The sequence below is a fragment of the Oncorhynchus masou genome, chromosome 26 (assembly GCF_036934945.1).
Source record: "Oncorhynchus masou masou isolate Uvic2021 chromosome 26, UVic_Omas_1.1, whole genome shotgun sequence".
In the NCBI taxonomy this organism is placed as follows: domain Eukaryota; kingdom Metazoa; phylum Chordata; class Actinopteri; order Salmoniformes; family Salmonidae; genus Oncorhynchus; species Oncorhynchus masou.
This window is the reverse complement of record NC_088237.1, coordinates 18815405-18836664: the sequence shown is the minus strand read 5'-3', so window position 1 is coordinate 18836664 and position 21260 is coordinate 18815405. Positions and strand designations below refer to the sequence as shown.

The 21260-nt window shown below is 41.4% G+C and overlaps 2 protein-coding genes across 2 annotated transcripts in view; both read right to left on the bottom strand.

Moving 5' to 3' along the window:
- Positions 1-10: 10 nt before the first annotated feature.
- LOC135514954 (cholinephosphotransferase 1-like) lies at positions 11-16696 on the bottom strand. Its single transcript, XM_064938711.1, has 8 exons — positions 16225-16696; positions 7015-7162; positions 4825-4966; positions 4577-4661; positions 3887-4018; positions 2486-2644; positions 2073-2198; positions 11-1871 (listed from the first exon to the last, which is right to left on the bottom strand). The coding sequence occupies exons 1-8, from the start codon at positions 16462-16464 to the stop codon at positions 1755-1757; spliced, it is 1149 nt and encodes a 382-aa protein (XP_064794783.1). The 5' UTR covers positions 16465-16696; the 3' UTR covers positions 11-1754.
- A 448-nt stretch (positions 16697-17144) lies between these two features.
- The window catches only part of LOC135514953 (myosin-binding protein C, slow-type-like), a 37514-nt gene continuing 33398 nt past the window's right edge, over positions 17145-21260 (bottom strand). The window contains 2 exon segments of the mRNA XM_064938710.1: positions 17145-18017; positions 20055-20241. Of these exon segments, the coding sequence (XP_064794782.1) occupies positions 17917-18017; positions 20055-20241 (288 nt within the window). The 3' untranslated portion in view covers positions 17145-17916.

Sequence of the window (21260 nt, the reverse complement as noted above, 5' to 3'; positions counted from 1 at the left end):
ATTACAATCATTTTGAACTTTAGTATAAAGATGTTTTACTTGTATTGAATAGTGCAATACCATGTTAAAAATTGAGCATGTGGCATTTTCAATGCATAGTTTAAGTTCACACCCTGATTGAACAAAAACAGGTGGCTAACTTAAGGTTGGCTGTTATTTCCAGACAAAGTTATTGAAATGTTACGTAATCTGAAGGCTCTCATTGGAATTCTACCCAGAAATATCTGCGAGTCAAAATGTCCTTTTTAGGGGCATTTTCTCTATGGTACGGTGGGCATATTCCTAGAGTAGGGGTTCTTGATTTACTTATCTTTGTTCCAATAGTTACATGACCGCAGAGGCAAAACATCCCCGAAATAATACATCTGCACCGTTGCATCCCTTTGTCTGTCTGTCCTAAAGTTGTCAAACAATGCATTCAGCTATGGGCCTGAAACAGTTCAGAATCATACCGTTCAACAATAAATCACAATGTACCAAATGCATTTAGCTATGCATTTTCTAAATGTGATGGAAAAAAAGATGGCTTCCAGTACAGAATTATAGTAAACAGTAAAATAAGTCACAGTACAACATTCTCAGTGTTACGTATATTGTCTGATACTTCAACCATAAATACTGGTTTCATAGTGATGCAGAAAAGACAAACATTTTAGTACTTGTTCCTAAACTGCTTCAAATTTTTAAAATTAAAACAAAGGATTCAAAAAACATTTAAGGCGCCAAACAGAATTCTGTACAATCAAAGAATTAGCCCTTTACGGAGAAGAACGTTGAAAGCAGATGGGACTCTGGTGTGAACACATCCACATGACTACAAGGACTTCAACTGGAGTAGAGGTTACAGAGGGTAAGTGGTGCTGGATACACTGGGGATTCACAGTCAGATGGAAGCCCTTGTAGAAGAAATGTCACTGTTTTCAGCGTTAACCCAGACCCTTGCCCCTTCACCTGCAGTCCTTGACAATTAACGTACCATACCTCATTAGGAATGTCTCATTCTACTTTTGGAAGTTTTCAGAGGTTGAAAGGTTGATTTATTTTGTATTTCCTAGCCCTGATCGAGTTCATTTCATGTCAGATTGGGACTCATTCATTAAATAAACATGACTAGTGAATGATTAAGAGCCTCTTGTTAAACAATGTGATAAGTAAAGACAGATGTGTCTAGTACTGTAGCCTCTAACTTTACAGCATTGAATATAGGTCAATTAGATAGGAATATGTATCAATTGTATGTTAAAACAATAATTGAGAGAAACCAAATTCAAGGGGGGAAAAACACAAAGCAACTCCTTTATCTGATCACTGAGAAACATTTGATCTTTGCCAAAAAAATGTATTGTAGCTTTTACCCATAGTGTAATGATGTAGTCTAAATTAAATGAGCTGAAAATAATGGAGGATGTTAAAACCGGTCTGATGATATTTATCAAATCTGAGTCTCAGATTACCTCAGGTAGTGATTACTTCCTATACGGAGACAAATTAAAACCAACCAACTTATTTCCATGCCAGCTACTCTGCACTCATCCAGTGAGACACAGAGGAGAGAGTGTTACCCTTGACGATGGATCTAATCAGGGGTGGTTACGTCGTTCCTGTCATTACTCTAGTGTTATTACAGGTGACCTTTAGTCAGAGGTCGTCACTGTGTCAAGGCTGCTGAGGTTTGGGGTGGAGGGGACCTCTTCATCATCGTCTGCTTTCAAGAGCGGGGCGGCGTCCTCCGCCTCCTTCCGCCGGGCAAAACGTCAGTTGCGTTTGAGGGCAGCTTGCGCCGTGATGCTGAACACGTGAATGCGCAGGTGAGAGGCGATCTGGATGCACACGCCTGTGCAGTAGCGTGTCAAGTCAATTAACGACAGGACCTGTGGAGGAAATACAAGGACCGGCATGATAAATGGACTTGATGCACATAGGGCAGGTGTTCCCGGGCAGTTTGCGGTTGGGGGAAATTCTGGACCTATTTATGTGGAAATATCAACTGAAGTGGGTTGAAAATGACACCAGACCTGTACGTAAACAGTTTGATGACAGAACTATGGAATAGTGAAGACGTGAGAACTCACCATTGCGATCCAGAGGACTATGTGCTCGTCGATGAAGCTGTTGAAGTACTGGTTGAGGAAGAGGAGGCCAGGCCCGATGAAAGCCGTGTCTGGGAGATAAAGCTCACTCTTGGTCATGTGGGCCACCTGACAAGGACAGAGGAACACAAAAAGGAACATAGAGATATTAGAGGAGGAGCAGAGCTAATGAATGAGCCAAGGTAAATACTGGTACGGCTTTCACTGTTACATATGGAGGTCCCATTTATGGGAGGAAAAGTATTCATTGCTTGCTTGATAAGACACTCCAGAAAGACAGAAAAATATTTTTTTTTTGTATGAATTTCCCATCAGACAGACTAGAGATATTAATAGATTGAGAGATTACAGCAAAGTAAGAAAGTGAAGACTATTATATTAAATGGAGCGCTCACAACTAGCTTGTTGGCGATCTTGGCGGCGACCATGCCGAATGTCAGGATGTAGAGGCAGGGGTGCAGCTCAAAAAGCTGGTTGGATGACTTCTTAAAGATGATGAAGGCCAGTGTGAGGATGAGGCCGATGTGCATACCTGGTGCCAGCACACTGGTGTCCTAAGGAACACACGGCAAAATAGTGAATAACTTTGAATTGTTAACCTGGAGTATAAGCCAAAAAAAGTGTTTATTGTCCTAAAATGTACAGTGCCTTCACATGATATCCAATTTTATTTATACAGCACATTTCAGACATGGAATGCAACGCAATGTGTTTTACAGAAAAAAAACAAATGAAAATAAAATGCTGAAATATTTACTACATAACAAACAGAACTACTAAAAAGCACCATAAGGAAAATCAAAGCTAAAAATATGTTTTAAGACCTCTTAAATATGTCCACAGTTTCGGCCTCCCTCAGGTTCTTTGGCAGGCTATTCCAGAGGCTGGGGGGCATAATTCCTAAAGTCTGCCTCTCCATGTCTCTTGGTCATAGGATTTAGGATAGTTGAAAGGTCAGTACCAGAGGACCTGAGGGACCTACTGGGTACATAACTTAAAAGCACTCAGAAAAAATTGACACCGCTTGAATTTTTCCACATTTCGTCGCTACGAAATTTCATCAGCCGGTGATTGTCAAGCAAATAACTGCAGGCCTCACGGAAATTGACTGTTAATTAAACACATTTAGCATCTCCTGGCTTCCAAACAAGCCACTGATGCAGACCTTTGGAACATTTACATTTTAAATATTCTAATAAATCCATGTAATATAGCCTACACATTCACAATAAATCCATTATTTATTTTAGACAGGTCTAAAGAAACATGATATGAAGAAAATGTAGTCTATTTCAGAAGAACATAATACACTGGACTTACTTACCAAGAAGACCGTGAATGTTCCCGAGTGGCCGAGTTACAGTTTTGACTTATATCTACATGAAAATCCATAGCAACACCTGAAAATGGTTGTCTAGCAATGAAAAACAACCAATTTGGTAGAGCTTGAAGAATTTAGAAAATAATAAAAACGGGCAAATGTTGCACAATCCAGGATTGGAAAGCTCTTTTAAAGGTGCTTCTACAAAGTACTTGACTCAGGGGTGTGAATACTTATGTAAATGAGATATTTCTGCATTTCATTTTCAATACATTAGCAAAAAAAACGCAAAAACATTTTTGGGGGAATTCATTTAAAAAAACACAATGTGGAATAAGGGGTATGAATACTTTCTGAAGACACTGTATATGCAACGTTTTACTACTACGTTGGATGTTAAGGCTTAAGCGTAATAGAAAAAACACTAATCAACCCAAATATTTAGCTAAACACGCCATTACATAATAATACTTACAGCCACGGTGGAGCCGTTCTTGCCGACGCCCCCGTTGAGGATGACGTGGAAGTAGTTATAGCAGGAGTACACGGCTCCCCCAATGATGCCCATGATGGGGAAGGCGTACAGCTTCACCCCAAGGACGGGCAACTACAAGAGGGTAAAACAACCAAGAGTTTCAATTAATAGAACTTAACTTTGTCACAGCAGCTAGCGTTGTTTACACCAGTAAGCTGTGGGTGGGCGGGGCATGCTGCTGAGGCCAAGATGGGAGGAGAAGCCAATAATATTGCGTGGTGACATCAGCTGTTTGCTAGCCAGATCATGTGATCATGTCTACGCCACGATGGATTAGCTACCCATAATTACCTTCTTACTTCTGATTGTGACGTTTAGTCGTTAAGCCTCCACAGGCTGCACAGAGTGAAAGTGAAACAAAAGGACTATTTAATAACTAGTAGATTGTTGTTGTGGGGTTGGTTGGTTGAGTGGTTATACAGTGCATGTTAAGGATTGGTTATGTTGCCTTAAAGTACCAAATGTTGGGGTAAACTTTGTGTCATATCGTGCCAAATGTTGGTGTAAAATTTCCAAGTCTCCAAATCCTACAGCTTAGTTGACAGAAAAGGAAAGGAAGAGTGTATGAGTGGGTATGGGAGTGTGTGTTAGGTTTGTGTGCATGGATAGAGAAATGTATTGAAACCATACCCTGTAGTCCCAAAGGGCCACGCCACCAAAAGCTGACATCACATACATGACAACGATGGCAATCTGGACCTCTGTCACATCAACCCTGGGTGGAGAGAATTTATAGAACTCATAGATCAAAACAAGACTGTATATTTTATGAAGCACGATGGACTAGACTTAAGTACTATGTCAAAAACAAAAAAGTTGTTATCTGTCCAGCAACATGTCAACAAATTATATAATTTGTTGACATCATTTCTACTTACAGGCCAAAGCGCAGCGTTCCGGAAACATAGGTTTGCCAGTGTGCACAGAAGAACATGAACATCCCCACAAAGCCACAGAAGAACATCCAATCAGGGTAGCTTCCTATCCCACAGGACATACATGTTCCCACGGAAACAAAAACTGGAGAGAGAAGAGAGAGACAGAACTAAATGAGCAACAATGTGTCATACAGTGGCTTGAGAAAGTTCACCCCCCTTGGCATTTTTCCTATTTTGTTGCCTTACAACCTGGAATTAAAATAGATTTGAGGGGTTTGTATCATTTGATTGATACAACATGCCTACTTTGAAGATGTAGAGCCCCTTCTGCAGCAATTACAGCTGCAAGTCTCTTGCAGTATGGCACATCTAGTCACTGGGATGTTTGCCCATTATTCAAGGCAAAACTGCTCCAGCACCTTCAAGTTGAATGGGTTCTATAGGTGTACAGCAATCTTTAAGTCATACCACAGATTCTCCATTGGGTTGAGGTCTGGGCTTTGACTAGGCCACTCCAAGTGTTGCTTTAGCAATATGCTTTTGGTCATTGTCCTCCAGGAAGGTGAACCTCCATCCCAGTCTCAAATATCTGGAAGACAAACAGGTTTCCTTCAAGAATTTCCCTGTATTTAGCACCATCCTTCAATCCTGACCAGTTTCCCTGTCCATGCCGATGAAAAACATCTCCACAGCATGATGCTGCCACCACCATACTCTACTGTGGGGATGGGGTCCTCGGGGTGATGTGAGATGTTGAGTTTGTGCCAAACAGTGTTTTCCTTGATGGCCAAAAAGCTCAATTTCTGAACAGAGTACCTTCTTTCATACATTTGAGGACTCTCCCACATACCTTTTGGTGAACACCAAACGTGTTTGCTTATTTTTTTCTTTAAGCAATGGCTTTTTTTCTGGCCACTCTTCTGTAAAGCCCAGCTCTGTGGAGTGTACGGCTTAAAGTGGTCATATGGACAGATACTCCAATCTCAGCTGTGGAGCTTTGCAGCTCCTTCAGGGTTATCTTTGGTCTCTTTGTTGCCTCTGATTAATGCCCTCCTTGCCTGGTCTGAGTTTTGGTGGGCAGCCCTCTCTTGGTAGGTTTGTTGTGGTGCCATATTCTTTCTATTTTCTTTTTTTTAAATAATGGATTTAATGGTGCTCTGTGGGATGTTCAAAGTTTCAGATATAAAAAAAATAACTCAATCCTGATCTGTACTTCTCCACAACTTTGTCCCTGACCTGTTTGGAGAGCTCCTTGGTCTTCATGGTGCCCCTTGGTCTTCATGGTGCCCCTTGCTTAGTGGTGTTGCAGACTGGGGTCTTTCAGAACAGGTGTATACAGTTGAATTCAGAAGTTTACATACACCTTTGCTGAATACATTTCAACAATTCCTGACATTTAATCCTGGTAAAAATTCCCCGTTTTAGGTCAGTTAGGATCCCTACTTTATTTTAAGAATGTGAAATATCAGAATAATAGGAGAGTGATTTATTTCATATTTTATTTCTGTCATCACATTCCCAGTGAGTCAGAAGTTTACATACACTCAATTAGTATTTGGTAGCATTGCCTTTAAATTGTTTAACTTGGGTCAAATGTTTCGGGTAGGTGACCAAATACTTTATTTCCACCATAATTTGAAAATAAATTCATTAAAAATCCTACAATGTGATTTTCTGGATTATTTTTTTTCATTTTGTTTGTCATAGTTGAAGTGTACCTATGATGAAAATTACAGGCCTCATCTTTTTAAGTGGGAGAACTTGCACAATTGGTGGCTGACTACATACTTTTTTGCCCCACTGTATTTGCACGCACCACTTCAGTTTTTTATTTTTTGAAACAAGTTATTTTTTACATTTCACTTCATCAATTTGGAATATTTTGTGTATATCCATTACCTGAAATACAAATAAACATCCATTTAAATTACAGGTTGTAATGCAACAAAATAGGAAAAACATCAAGGGGGATGAATACTTTTGCAAGGCACTGTACTTCTGATGCATAGAACAATGCATGTTGTCATTCAATATGATACACTGATTGCTATGAAGCTAAAACACTAAATTCAGTCCAGTCCAGACTCTAGAAAAGTACAGGGGAGCCCCACTGCTTGAAACGCACTTGGTCAGGTACTGTAAAGCACCACAAATTAAAACAGGCAACAACAAAAATTATTTGGCCCGCACCTGTGGAGACAGCATCACAGCCGTGGTCAAACAGCTCCCCCAGCGCAGAGCTGCTGTTTGTCCTCCGGGCCTGCTTCCCATCGATGGCATCCAGCGACTGATAGATGAACAGGCCCAACGCACTCAGAATGAAGGCCCATGCTGGAGCCTGGAAAGAGGTAGGAAGACAGACAGGAGGGAAGGAGGGAGGGAGAGCGAGAGGGGGGAAGGAGGGAGAGCGAGAGGGGGGAAGGAGGGAGAGCGAGAAAGGGAGGGAGAGAAATTTGATTAAACAAGACTATGGAATGACCTGGTTTCAATTTCAAATAGGACAAACTTTTCCTCCACCATCCCCCGTTGAAGAGAGAGATCTCGGTCTTTGTTAACTCCAAGTCAGAAGACAAACATACTTGTTTACATGAGATGCAGGGTGTATTACCAAATCAGTGAAGATTGAAGAATACCATGACACATCAGGGAAAGTTGTTTCTTATTTTGAGTCACTTCTTGCAAAACTGAGAGTTGCTTGTGTTGGACAAGTGTCCTTCAACACGGGTTTGCTTTCTCTAACAGACATGTTCTAACATTTCCTAAACCGTATGCTTACTACAGCTGTTTTCTAGAAAATGATTTGAAAGGCAAAACAGCATATTGCAGGCCTGGGCAATTATTTTGACAGATATATCTACTGTAAATCACATCCAGATATGCCACTTATTTTACTTTTTTTTAACATGCACAGAAATAAACCACATCATGTTCTCATTTTGGTAGGTATTTTCATTATTAAACATGCAATGAACTACACGGAGGGAGAAATACTGTGCATTCAGCACCACGGACAGAACTCTTGTTAACAGGTATGCACAAAAACACGAGCTCAAAATTACATTTAAAAACTAGCCAGTGTGAGGAGTGAAGTCTGATGGGCTTTGACAAGAGCAGTGAAGTCAGGTATAGTTTCTGACGTCGCTATGCGCAGGATTGCTGAGAGGTGAGAGTCACTAAGAGATGATCTGTGCCTTGACTTGTTATATTTCATCACTGAAAATGTCTGTTTACATTCATAGGTTGACCCAAACAGTACAAACATATTCTCAGCATGACTCCTAACCTTTGGAAAGTGTTGTTCATCGAAAGATGCATAGAACCTCTTCAGTGACATCGTTTTCAATATTTCTCCAATCACTGCATCAGACTGAAGATCGATAAGCTCAAGTTGCAGGTCAGTGGCAGCGTTATCCACATTGAAGGTGAAAGGAGAGGAAACCAACACCATGTCATTTTCCAACACTTTGAAATCCTCAAAATGACGAGAAAACTCACCGTTCAAAGCACGCAGCAGCGATGTATACTTCTCCCGCTGGTCATCTGATAGGGAACAGACTAGTAGTGTCGGAAGGTGGGTGAGATTGTTGGCTTTTACTTGGTGGGTCAGGAGGAGTAATTTTCCCTTGAAGGCTTTGACAAGGCTGTACATCGATGTGCAAAAAGGCCTTTCCCTTGTAGTTTGGAATTCAGTTCATTCATGGAAGGCCATGATGTCCACGGTGAAGGCAAAGTCAGCCAACCATTCTTTATCTTCCAGTTGAGGGAAATCCACATTATATTTTCCTTTGTTTAGTTTTTGCAAATGAATCTCTACTTCAGGTCCCACACCCTTAACACTTCAGCCTGAAATGTTAACGGGATGATATGACAACAGCCAGTGAAAGTGCAGGGCGCCAAATTCAGAACAGAAATTTCATAATTAAAATTCCTCAAAACATACATATATTTTATACCGTTTTAAAAGGTAATCTTGTTTTTAATCCCACCACAGTGTCTGATTTCAAATAGGCTTTACGGCGAAAGCACCACAAACGATTATGTTTGGTCACCACCAAGCCACAGAAAAACAGTCATTTTTCCAGCCAAAGAGAGGAGTCACAAAAAACACAAATAGAGATAAAATTAATCACTAACCTTTGATGATCTTCATCAGATGACACCAATAGGACTTCATGTTACACAATATATGTATGTTGTTTGATAAAGTTCCTATTTATATAAAAAAATCGGAGTTTACATTGGCGCGTTACGTTCACTAGTTCCAAAAACATCCAGTGATTTTGCATAACCACATCGATTCAACAGAAATACTCATCATAAATGAAATACTCATCATACACATGGAATTATAGATATACCTCTCCTTAATGCAACCGTTATGTCAGAATTCAAAACAACTTTACGGAAAAAGCAAACCATGCAATAATCTGAGACGGAGCTCAGAAAATGAATCAAATTAGCCGCCATGTTGGAGTCAACAGAAACCAGAAATTACATTACAAATATCCCCTTACCTTTGATGATCTTCATCAGAATGCACTCCCAGGAATCGCAGTTCCACAATAAATGCTTGATTTGTTCGATAATGTCCGTTATTTATGTCCAAGTATCTACTTTTGTTATCGTTAGGTAAACATACCCAAAAGCTCATGCGTTTGGACAAAAACTTTAAAAAGTTATATTACAGGTCGAAGAAACATTTCAAACTAAGTATAGAATCAATCATTAGGATGTTATCATAAATCATCAATAAAATTCCAACCGGAGAATTTCTTTGTGTCTACAGAAGCAACGGAACGCAAGTCGATATCATGTGGAATGCACGTGACCAGGAAATGGCTCTCTGCCAGTAAGCTGACTCATTCAGCTCTTACTCAGTCCCACAACACAGCAGAAGCCTCATTCAAGTTTCCAAAGACGGTTGACATCTAGTGGAAGCCCTAGGAAGTACAACCTCATTCATATCCCAATGTGAATTCAATAGGGCCTGGGTTGAAAATATACCAACCTCAGATTTCTCAGGTTTTTGCCTGCCATGAGTTATTATACTCACAGACATCATTCAAACAGTTTTAGAAACTTCAGAGGGGTTTCTATCCAATACTAATATGCATATATTAGCAACTGACACTGAGGAGCAGGTCGTTTCCTCTGGGCACCTTTCATCCAAGCTACTCAATACTGCCCCTGCAGCCATAAGAAGTTTTAAGCACCTTCCCCAAACTCAGCCATCTCACGTTTGTGTGGTAGTGGAGATCTGCATGACCTGACTGTCGCTTCCAACAGGGAGACAAACTGCATGTAGTTTAAAGATTTTGCTCTTATGAAATTTACCACTTTAGTGAATGTATCCACAACATGGCTCATTTTCAGAACACATTGACAGAGAACCTCCTGATGAATAATGCAATTCAAGAAAATTATTTTCTGATCTGGGTTCAGCTCAGCTACTTGATCTTGTGTCCTCTCCAAAATGCCAATGTTTTTTCCTGTCAAGTTTGGACACCCATCAGTGGTCACGCTGGATAACATTTCAAAACTCAGTCCCAGCTTGGCCACACACTTATTAACCTCCTTCAATAAATATTTCCCTGTGGTTGTCGTCTTCATTGACTGCACTGAAGCAAGCTCCTCTGTAATTTCAATGTCTGGTGTTATGCCTGGTAAGAACATCAACAACTGCGCCCTGTGTCGCATTCATCACTGCTCTTATCCAGGGCCAAAGAGAAATAGGTGAAATCCTGTACCTTGTCTTTCAACTGTTTTTCCATATTCTCTGCGATGTCCTCACACTATGTCTAGGGTTGCAAAGGGTTTGAATTTGGGGTATTTTGCTTAAATTCATTTTTTTGTGGGATACACAAGGCAATTCTAGGTATTGTGGCATATTTTGGTTAAACTATCCCCAATTCAATGGAATTGCAACCCTCTACATGCACAGTGCATTCTTCCATCACATGTACAGCTGATTCTCAAGATCTTGCACACTAATGAGATACTATTGAGCCCACACTACAACACTGTCTGAGCCAAAGACTACATGCTTTCTGGTAAGTTTTGATTACAATACTGGGTGGGATGAATATATTTAATATGACATACATGATTTTTTGTTAACTAGTAAATAGTAGCCTACATCAAAGTGTGTTTAATCATTGCTAACAATTTCTGCTAGTTAGTTTTTGCTACCATGTGGGTTTTAGTTTGCTTGAGCCTGCTAACTGAGGAGTGTTAATTCACCGGTTTCCCATATATGTTTCATTTTAAAAACAGTCATCTTACAAAGGAGTTGTTTAATCTAACTGCTTAACTATTTATCTGTACATGGAATTGTATTTGGATTTTTTTAAACTCATTTTTTCCTAATCATTATCGGAAAATGCCACGGGCACTATTTTTCACTGCAACTAATATAGAAGGAAAATATGTGTACATTTACAAATACTGTGCCAAATCATATATGAAGAATGCAACAAAGATGCAGAATCATCTGGCCAAGTGCATAAAGTTCCCTCAGCGCTCACAAGCAACCTCTGACAAAAGTCCCTCTACTTCTATTCGAGGTGAAAATGATGATGAATCTTATCGATAGCAACAGCTAATTGTCCTCCTGGAATCAGAACTTTTTTTGACTCAAAGGAGGAACGTAGTAAGAGAAGTGCTGATGAATGTCTTGCTCGAGCTGTGTATGCAACTGGTTCACTTCTGATGCTCACAGGCAATGTGTATTGGAAGAGATTTCTGAATGTTCTTTGCCCAGCATACTCTCCTTCAACCAGACATGCTTTATCTACTCATTTTCTGGATGCAGAGTTCAACTGAAGGTCAAGCAAATCACAGAGAAAGCAGATTGTATTGCAATCATCTCTGATGGGTGGTCAAATGTTCGTGGGCAAGGAATAATTAACTCCACCCCTCAACCAGTATTCTAGAAGAGCACAGACACAAGGGACAACAGACACACCGGTCTCTACATTGCAGGTGAGCTGAAGGCAGTCATCAATGACCTTGGACCACAGAAGGTATTTGCACTGGTGACAGACAATGCTGAGAACATGAAGGCTGCTTGGTCTAAAGTGGAGGAGTCCTATCCTCACATTACACCCATTGGCTGTGCTGCTCATGCATTGAATCTGCTCCTCGAGGACATCATGACACTGAAAACAATGGATACACTCTACAAGAGAGCCAAGGAAATGGTTAGGTATGTGAAGGGTCATCAAGTTATAGCAGCAATCTACCTCACCAAGCAAAGTGAGAAGAACAAGAGCCCCACATTGAAGCTGCCTAGCAACACCTGTTGGGGTGATGTTGTCATCATGTTTGACAGTCTCCTGTCAAAGGGGAAGGAGTCTCCAAGAAATGGCCATATCACAGTCTGGCGATATGGACAGCCCCATCAAGAGGATCCTCATGGATGATGTATTTTGGGAGAGAGTGGCAAGCAGCCTGAAACCTATAGCAGTAGCCATTGCACAGATTGAGGGAGACAATGCCATTCTGTCTGATGTTCAGACTAGAGGATGACCGATTAATCGGAATGGCCGATTAATTAGGGCCGATTTCAAGTTTTCATAACAATCGGAAATCTGTATTTTTGGGCGCCAATTTTGCTGATTTTTTAAATGTATTTATTTTTTACACCTTTATTTACCTTTATTTAACTAGGCAAGTCAGTTAAGAACACATTCTTATTTTCAATGACGGCCTAGGAACGAGGCAGAACGACATTTTTACCTTGTCAGCTCGGGGGATCCAATCTTGCAACCTTACAGTTAACTAGTCCTACGCTCTAACCACCTGCCTCACGAGGAACCTGCCTGTTACACGAATGCAGTAAGCCAAGGTAAGTTGCTAGCTAGCATTAAACTTATCTTATAAAAAACAATCAATCAACGGCTGTCGTTGCTCCAATGTGTACTTAACCATAAACATCAATGCCTTTCTTAAAATCAATACACAAGTATATATTTTTAAACCTGAATATTTAGCTAAAAGAAATCCAGGTTAGCAGGCAATATTAACCAGGTGAAATTGTGTCACTTCTCTTGCGTTCAGTACAAGCAGAGTCTATATGCAACCGTTTGGGCCGCCTGGCTCTTTGCAAACTAATTTGCCTGAATTTTACGAAATTATGACATAACATTGAAGGTTGGGCAATGTAACAGGAATATTTAGACTCATGGATGCCACCCATTAGATAAAATACGAAACGGAATAAATGTTTTGTTTTCGAGGTGATAGTTTCCAGATTTGACCGAAGGCTCGTATTTCTGTGTGTTTATTATAGTTAAGTCTATGATTTGATATTTGATAGAGCAGTCTGTCTGAGGGGTGGCAGCAGCAGCAGGCTCGTAATAGTCAAAGGTATATGGTTTAGAGAGAAATAGTTGATGCGTTATAATTCCTGTAATAACTTGCGGCTGAACATGAAAGGGGTTCCTTTGTTATTTTACCGTTCATGAATAATTTTGCACGCCCAATTTTTCAGTTTTTGATTTGTTAAAAAAAGTTTGAAATATCCAATAAATGTCGTTCCACTTCATGATTGTGTCCTACTTGTTGTTGATTCTTCACAAAAAAAATATACAGTTTTATATCTTTATGTTTGAAGCCTGAAATGTGGCAAAAGGTCGCAAAGTTCAAGGGGGCCGAATACTTTCGCAAGGCACTAACATACATACATACATACATACATACATACATACATACATTAAAAATCAGCCGATTAATCGCTATCGGCTTTATTGTCCTCCAATAATCGGTATCGGCGTTGAAAAATCTTAATCGGTCGACCTCGAGTTCAGACTCTACTTGCAGATGTAAAATAAGAAATCCATAATGCCCTGCCCACTTCACTGTTGCTCCAAGCAGAGGAAACTGCCGTTCTGAAATACATCAAAAAGCGTGAAGACTTCCGCAGCGAGCATGTTGGACCCCAAGTATGCTGGCTAGAAGACGTATTCCTATATTTCTCTGCTTCGTCAAGTTGTACTCTTTCAAGACAGCGATGCTCTTTGCACACAGCATTCCCTGATACCTCAAAGACATTTCAATAACTTACTCATTTGAATGACCCTCCCACACGTGTGAGTGTGTAAGAAACAAAAAGTGAAAGTATGGTAAAGGAAAGTAGATGACCTAACTGTGAGTTCCTACCACTGGGACTTGAAGTATTCCCAGCCATCTGGACATTAGGGGTGAGCCAACAATCAGTGTTTATCATCTCTATACAACAATGTACAAGTAGTGTAGCCAGAAATGTGTTGGTGGGTGGGCCTCAAGAAATTTGGGTGGGACATTTTTTTCATATACATACATACACACATACACACATACTCACATACACACATATATATAAAAAAAACGGCTTTCTGAAATTCTACAAAATGTTACCATGGGGCAAAGAGAAATGGGCATTTTTTTATTGCCCAATCTGATTTGATGGGCCTGGCTTTCCAGTAGGTGGGCCCGGGCCCACGCAGTTGCAATGTACTGTGCTCTACTGGTCTAACTTCTCTCTGCACTGTACTTGCCTGTGTTCTCAACCCAACACTACTGTACTTGCCTGTGTTCTCAACACAACACTACTGTACTGGCCTGTGTTCTCAACACTACTGTACTGGCCTGTGTTCTCAACACTACTGTACTGGCCTGTGTTCTCAACACTACTGTACTGGCCTGTGTTCTCAACACTACTGTACTGGCCTGTGTTCTCAACACTACTGTACTGGCCTGTGTTCTCAACACTACTGTACTGGCCTGTGTTCTCAACACTACTGTACTGGCCTGTGTTCTCAACACAACACTACTGTACTGGCCTGTGTTCTCAACACTACTATACTGGCCTGTGTTCTCAACTGGCCTGTGTTCTCAACACTACTGTACTGGCCTGTGTTCTCAACACTACTGTACTGGCCTGTGTTCTCAACACTACTGTACTGGCCTGTGTTCTCAACACTACTGTACTGGCCTGTGTTCTCAACACTACTGTACTGGCCTGTGTTCTCAACACTACTGTACTGGCCTGTGTTCTCAACACAACACTACTGTACTGGCCTGTGTTCTCAACACAACACTACTGTACTGGCCTGTGTTCTCAACACAACACTACTGTACTGGCCTGTGTTCTCAACACAACACTACTGTACTGGCCTGTGTTCTCAACACAACACTACTGTACTGGCCTGTGTTCTCAACACAACACTACTGTACTGGCCTGTGTTTGTCCACCACAACTATTTTGACTGTTTTTTTTCTCTTTCTAGATATCCTGCTGTTTTCCAGTCCCTTCCTCTACCAACAACAAACTGCTCTTCTGCAACCCCTGCCCCAAAAAGAGCCCTTTCTGTACACAGGTAGTCATCTTAGTCGCATGGCTCTCTCAGGCAAGTTCGGTATTGAGTATAGGCGTACAGGATGACCCTTGACATATTTTTAGTTGGTCAGTGACAGTGGTGTATGCTGCAGCTTATGTCAAGGCCAGGTAGCCCTTTTTATCTAGTTATTCAAAGCTGTACTGAATGTACAGAATGCAGATGGCGACAGGTTACATGTGAGTCCATGGCTGCATTGACACAACAGCTTGTGCTGCATATACAATGCCCTTGTTGTATTGTCTGCTGCACAAACCTGCCTGGAGCTTGATGGAATCTGGACTTTGTGTCCGTGGTGAGATTCCAATCTGTACTCTGGGATGGGTGGACAAAGGTATAGTACTCATAAACATACTGTAACTAGTCTCTGAATACCCGAGACACGCACACTATACAGGACAGAAAAGAAGCCAGACAGGCAAAGGGCAGGTTCACCCACACCCTCTCTCTCTTCAGAGAATCGACCTAAGTGGATGACAGGTCACAGTATGAACACGTGTCATTGTTAAAACCTACGTATTCACCCTGTTATTGGTTTGCTGACTATGGTTGAAGTTGTGTACCTATTGTTATCCATTTGCTTATTTTACATGATCCAATCAAAGTTCAAACTTGCAATAGGTAAAGTTGATATTACTTTAGTTTTCCTTGAACAAACATTCAGCCAGACTTTCTCCCAGTTACCTTAAAATTACTATTCACTTGATTTGTGAGTGGGTAAGCAAACATGGTGGCTGCTTTGACACCAACTCTTGTTTGGCACTTTAATCAAGCAAATGCATTAAGTCAACAACCATAGGCTATTAGACAAACTTTCGAGGAACAAAACATTAGATAGTGGACTGTGCACATTGTCCACCAACTATTCTGATGCTTTGAGCAGTTGTAAAATAACAAAAGTGCTGTAAATGGATTCGAGTTGCAACAATGTTACACATGATCTCAGAGAGTTACAATGCTGTCATGGGGTGTTGCTACATGGCTACTCGAAAGTTTCTCCCCCCCAAGGTCGCAAAGCACTTACCTCCTCTGTTGCAGTTGGGCAGTAAAACACCAACACTACAGTTGTGACTATATTTATTACCAGTCCAATTATAGTCAGAGTATTAGGCGCTACCCAAGTTGGAATTTGTTGGACCAGCCAATTCCAATATATCTGACAAGGAGGTTCGAAAAGGGATCGACCCGACGCGCTATATTTGTGCTCCTCTAGCCGCTTGAGTTGTGCGGCTGACAGCGGCTCCGGCCACAAGAAATGTGGCATTGTTTTCAGCTTCGGCGCTACGAAAAGTAGCCAATCACCCAGCGATACTCTTGACGTTCCTGTGGGTTTCAGGCACTGATATCTTCTCGCGATCGTCCAGAAAATACTTGCTCATTGGCAGTTACGTGTGAATAGTAATTTTTCTAGAGCGGAACCATGAATGTCGATATTTTTTCCGTTTGTGATTGAGAATTGCGTTTCAGCAGGAAGCAAGTCTCCGGAAGGGAATGAGGCCGGGAATTTCAAATGAAATGTAGTCATTTGACCACTAGGAGCAGTGAACTACAACTGCAGTAGGTTACTGCAGCTTCATAGCTCCATTGAACGTAACATTGTAACATTTTATTCTGTAGTTGGAACATTTGAGTGCACTCAAGTTAATATGACGTGTTCTTTAAGCATCTTAAAACTGTAATTTCACGCTGCATGAGCTCAGAGAAGGTAAAGCCTCCCGGGGGAGAAAGGATAGACTCAATTTGTTGTTAGGAGGTAAAGAGAGAAAGTAGAAGAGAGAGCGAAGACTATCAATCTTTAACAGAAGAAGATCGTAAGAGTCCAACGTTTAAGTTTCGAGTGCACTCTGAAGTTATTATGGCGTGTTCTTTAAGCATCTTAATACTGTAATTTGTTCCTATTATGTACTGAAAAACACTTAAAAAAATATTTACACATAAAGGATGCTATGTTACATGTTTTTCTTTTATTCCAGGAGTCATAAACAAAAAATTGAAGATGAATGCATGCGCAGATGGCCTGACAGCTAAGAATATACTCAAGCCTGAAGTACAGTATGGGCAGAGAAAGCACAGCGCCATGCAGTGTAAGGCTTAAACAAAAGGTGGATAACTGTCTGTTTGAAAGCCCAAATCAAATTTTATTGGTAACATACCCATGGTTGGCAGATGTTAAAGCGAGTGTAGCGAAATGCTTGTAAGAACGCGAAATACTGTCAATTCTCATTGTAAATCACCTGATCAGAAATGTTTTAATATTTGTATCTTTTGAAGTTCAATCTTTAATCACAAGACATTGCATTACAGACATCAAGCCATATTGTTTATACATTTCAACATTAGCTCCCTCCCCCAAACACAGTTCCCAAACCCAACAGAGACAAAAACATGTCCAGATAGGTGGAAATTACAGTTTGTCCTACTGCACATTTCCTGCAAAACTCATCTAAAATAAAAAGCTACAGCCAAAACACTGCCAACATGCAACTGAGCTTAAACAGAGCCTTGTGAATACTAGGAGATGACACAAAGCTGGTGATGAATTGGCTTCTTCTATGGTAACTAGCTCCATAGCCGCACACAGCATGCCATGTCAAAGTCCAGTACAACCCTCCCTCCCCCTCCAGCCCCTCCCTCGACTGCTGGTGAGTAGCAGATCACTAGTGGTGTGACGACAGGTTCCGGGCAGCCTAGGCGTATCAGTGGTTGCTCAGTCCGACTACTTCTCTGGCTGCTCCACGGCCTTGGTCTCGCTCATGTACTTATCGATCAGGTGTAAAGGCACTCCACGCTGCATGAGCTCAGAGAAGGTAAAGCCCCCTGGGGGAGAAAGGAGAGACACTCAATTTGTTGTTTGGAGCTATACAGAGAAAGTGAAAGAGAGAGCGAAGACGATCAATCTTTAACAGAGAGAAGATCGCAAGAGTCCAACAGGAAAATAGCAGAGGGTCAGTGTGCAACATCAAAACAGACACTGAAACAGCGAAAATAGGGTGAGTCTGCAACAAAGAAACAGAAGAGAGACACCATACAGTACAAAAAAGAAGAGATACCAAAGTGGACAGCAGTGAGGAGAGAAAATAGAGACAGTGTCAGTAAAGGACAGGTACATCACTTTTGAGTCTGTGAGTAAATCTATATCTGCCTAGGCTTACAGTGGCAGAGCTATAGGAGCCATGACATGGCCATTCACTAAGTAGGCCCAAAATGCGCCAAGAAGCTCAGGAACATTAACTGGATTAAAGCCTTCTCTAGTACATAATAGATGGTGCATTGACACAAATGATAATAACCCTATTGTGTCAAATATAGGTCTACTACAGATATATCATCTACAGTGGGACAAAAAAAGATGCCTCCCTCATCTTTTTAAGTGGGAGAACTTGCACAATTGGTGGCTGACTAAATACATTTTTGCCCCACTGTATGTATTAAATCAGCAGAAAGTGATCTATGGATGAATTATATCTTATCACACCAGTAAATATAACACGTATGTACAGGACACCATCCTGGAGTAACGACTTCTGGAAAATACTGTAAACATAATGTCAACCTTTAATCTTCAATAAAGAGCCATGCTCTGCAAATGTTGGTATTTACTCTGATGTCACAATCAGGCCATTTGCACTACTTTGAAGGTTACTCACCTTTTGTGTGTGGCATATGTTAGATGAGGAACAAACACGGTTACCAGGGAAACACAGGTCATACAAGCAGGCACGTCACACCAACTGTTAAAATAGACTTCTGAAATGTTAGGGGTACGCTTGACTTTAGACAGCCACCCTAGAGTGTTATTGGAAAGTAACTGGCTCCAATGAACACTGTCTATACAGTGTCTAGAGCAACATACACAATCTATTATGTTACTGTACATATCACACATCCATTTGGACTAAAGCAGGCAAGCCCTGAACTCTTGCATTCCTTCCCTTGGTACTCTTTCAGACGGGTGGGCGTGAACTTAAATAGACCACCTAGTACTGCTGAGAAAAGCTGTATTATTGGCATTTGACAGATGCAGAATGAATGACATAAGCTTCATATGCCAAAACCATATGAAAGCTTACCTTGGATGAGAACATACATTCACTATTCCTGAGTGGGGACTGGGGGGAGAGAAGAGAAGAGGGGTTATCCAAATGTTTACATGGGGGAGTTATGTGTTCTCCAGGGAATACTGGTCAGTTATTGAACTCATTTTATATGAGGAGTTAAACACGCACTTGAAGGAACATCACCATCTGTTGAGGGGAGACACTAAAACATGGAGCCACAAGATAGTATTCATCAAACAAGGGAACTACATCTAGAACAATACGTATTGGTGCGCGTTTGAGTTATGAGGTGTTGATGTGTGATGACGCCTTAGGAAGAATTGGACCATGCTGTATTGGTGAAGCATGCTACATTTGACGATGCGACTTTGAAGTTGTGGTAGGAAATTCAACAGTGGTAGTCAGATGAACAGGATTTGGCTGAACACAAGTGACATTATTGAAGTCTTGTATGAACACCTGTAACTAGATGAACATGTTTAAAATGAGGAGGAAATTCATAGATTGAGTTCAGCCATGTGATGTAATACGTTGTTCCTCATTGGAGTAGCAGGGGTGATGTAATGACAAACCCCCTGGATATTGTATATGACAATATAAGCATATATCATATACGATATATGTACGACGGATACTTACAGGACCACAGTTGATACGGACGGGCCTTTGGTGGTGTAGTCACTGAAACAAACTATGCACTGATCTACGTCACCAAAGAGTCTAGACACCTAATACTGTACACATGTGGATAACATACACCGCAGGTTACCAGGTACCCCTAACAGCACAAACTGACCTTTAACCTCCAGTTTACACTCCACTAGTGCATCACCCAGGTAATTAATGGCCTTGCAGGAGTACATGCCCCCGTCGTAGGGACTGGGTTTCCGGATCTCCAGGGTGCAGACCCCTTGGTTGCTAAACATGCGGTAGCGTGGGTCGTCAATGATGGCTATCTTATTCTTCATCCAAATCACTTTGGGCTGAAGTCAAAAACAGAGAAGGTTAGCCCGTTTCCCAGAGAAGCCTCTAAAATATCAATACTCAATTAAGTCAGGGATGTTTCGCAAGTTACTCCCCATAATGTTTATCAAGTAGTATAAAAGTCCTCGCCACTGTATCATTAAAATATTTGTCAACTCAATATGTTGTAGTACATTATTTCAGAAGCATTCAATACATTGCAATGTTTTACTGGTCTGTTGATTTGTACTATTTTCTCAGTGAGAGGGCCAATACACTGGTCAAGTTAGAGGTACACTGTTATGAACAGTCATATCTTATAACCAAGAGTGCATTAATCAGATAAACCCTTATATTTACATGGTGCCCATGGTCTGTTAATTTAAGCAGTTTTTCAACCTCTCAACAAAAAACTTCTGTCAGCTGACTAGAGATGTGTTGTTAGAGAGAGGATAGCTGTCAGGTGTAAAGGCTGCCGTGATTGAGAGGCGGTCAGAAATAGCAGGCTGCAGGTGTAAAGCTTTCAGCATACAGCTGGGGGCCTGGACCATTTGGACCTCATCCATCCTGGAGGGGTATGGGGAACAGGCTGGAGGGGTATGGGGAACAGGCTGGAAGGGTATGGGGAACAGGCTGGAAGGGTATGGGGAACAGGCTGGAAGGGTATGGGGAACAGGCTGGAAGGGTATGGGGAACAGGCTGGAAGGGTATGGGGAACAGGCTGGAGGGGTATGGGGAACAGGCTGGAAGGGTATGGGGAACAGGCTGGAAGGGTATGGGGAACAGGCTGGAAGGGTATGGGGAACAGGCTGGAAGGGTATGGGGAACAGGCTGGAAGGGTATGGGGAACAGGCTGGAAGGGTATGGGGAACAGGCTGGAAGGGTATGGGGAACAGGCTGGAAGGGTATGGGGAACAGGCTCGAAGGGTATGGGGAACAGGCTCGAGGGGTATAGGGAACAGGCTCGAGGGGTATGGGGAACAGGCTCGAGGGGTATGGGGAACAGGCTGACCTAAGGCCTAAGATGACCCACTAGGCC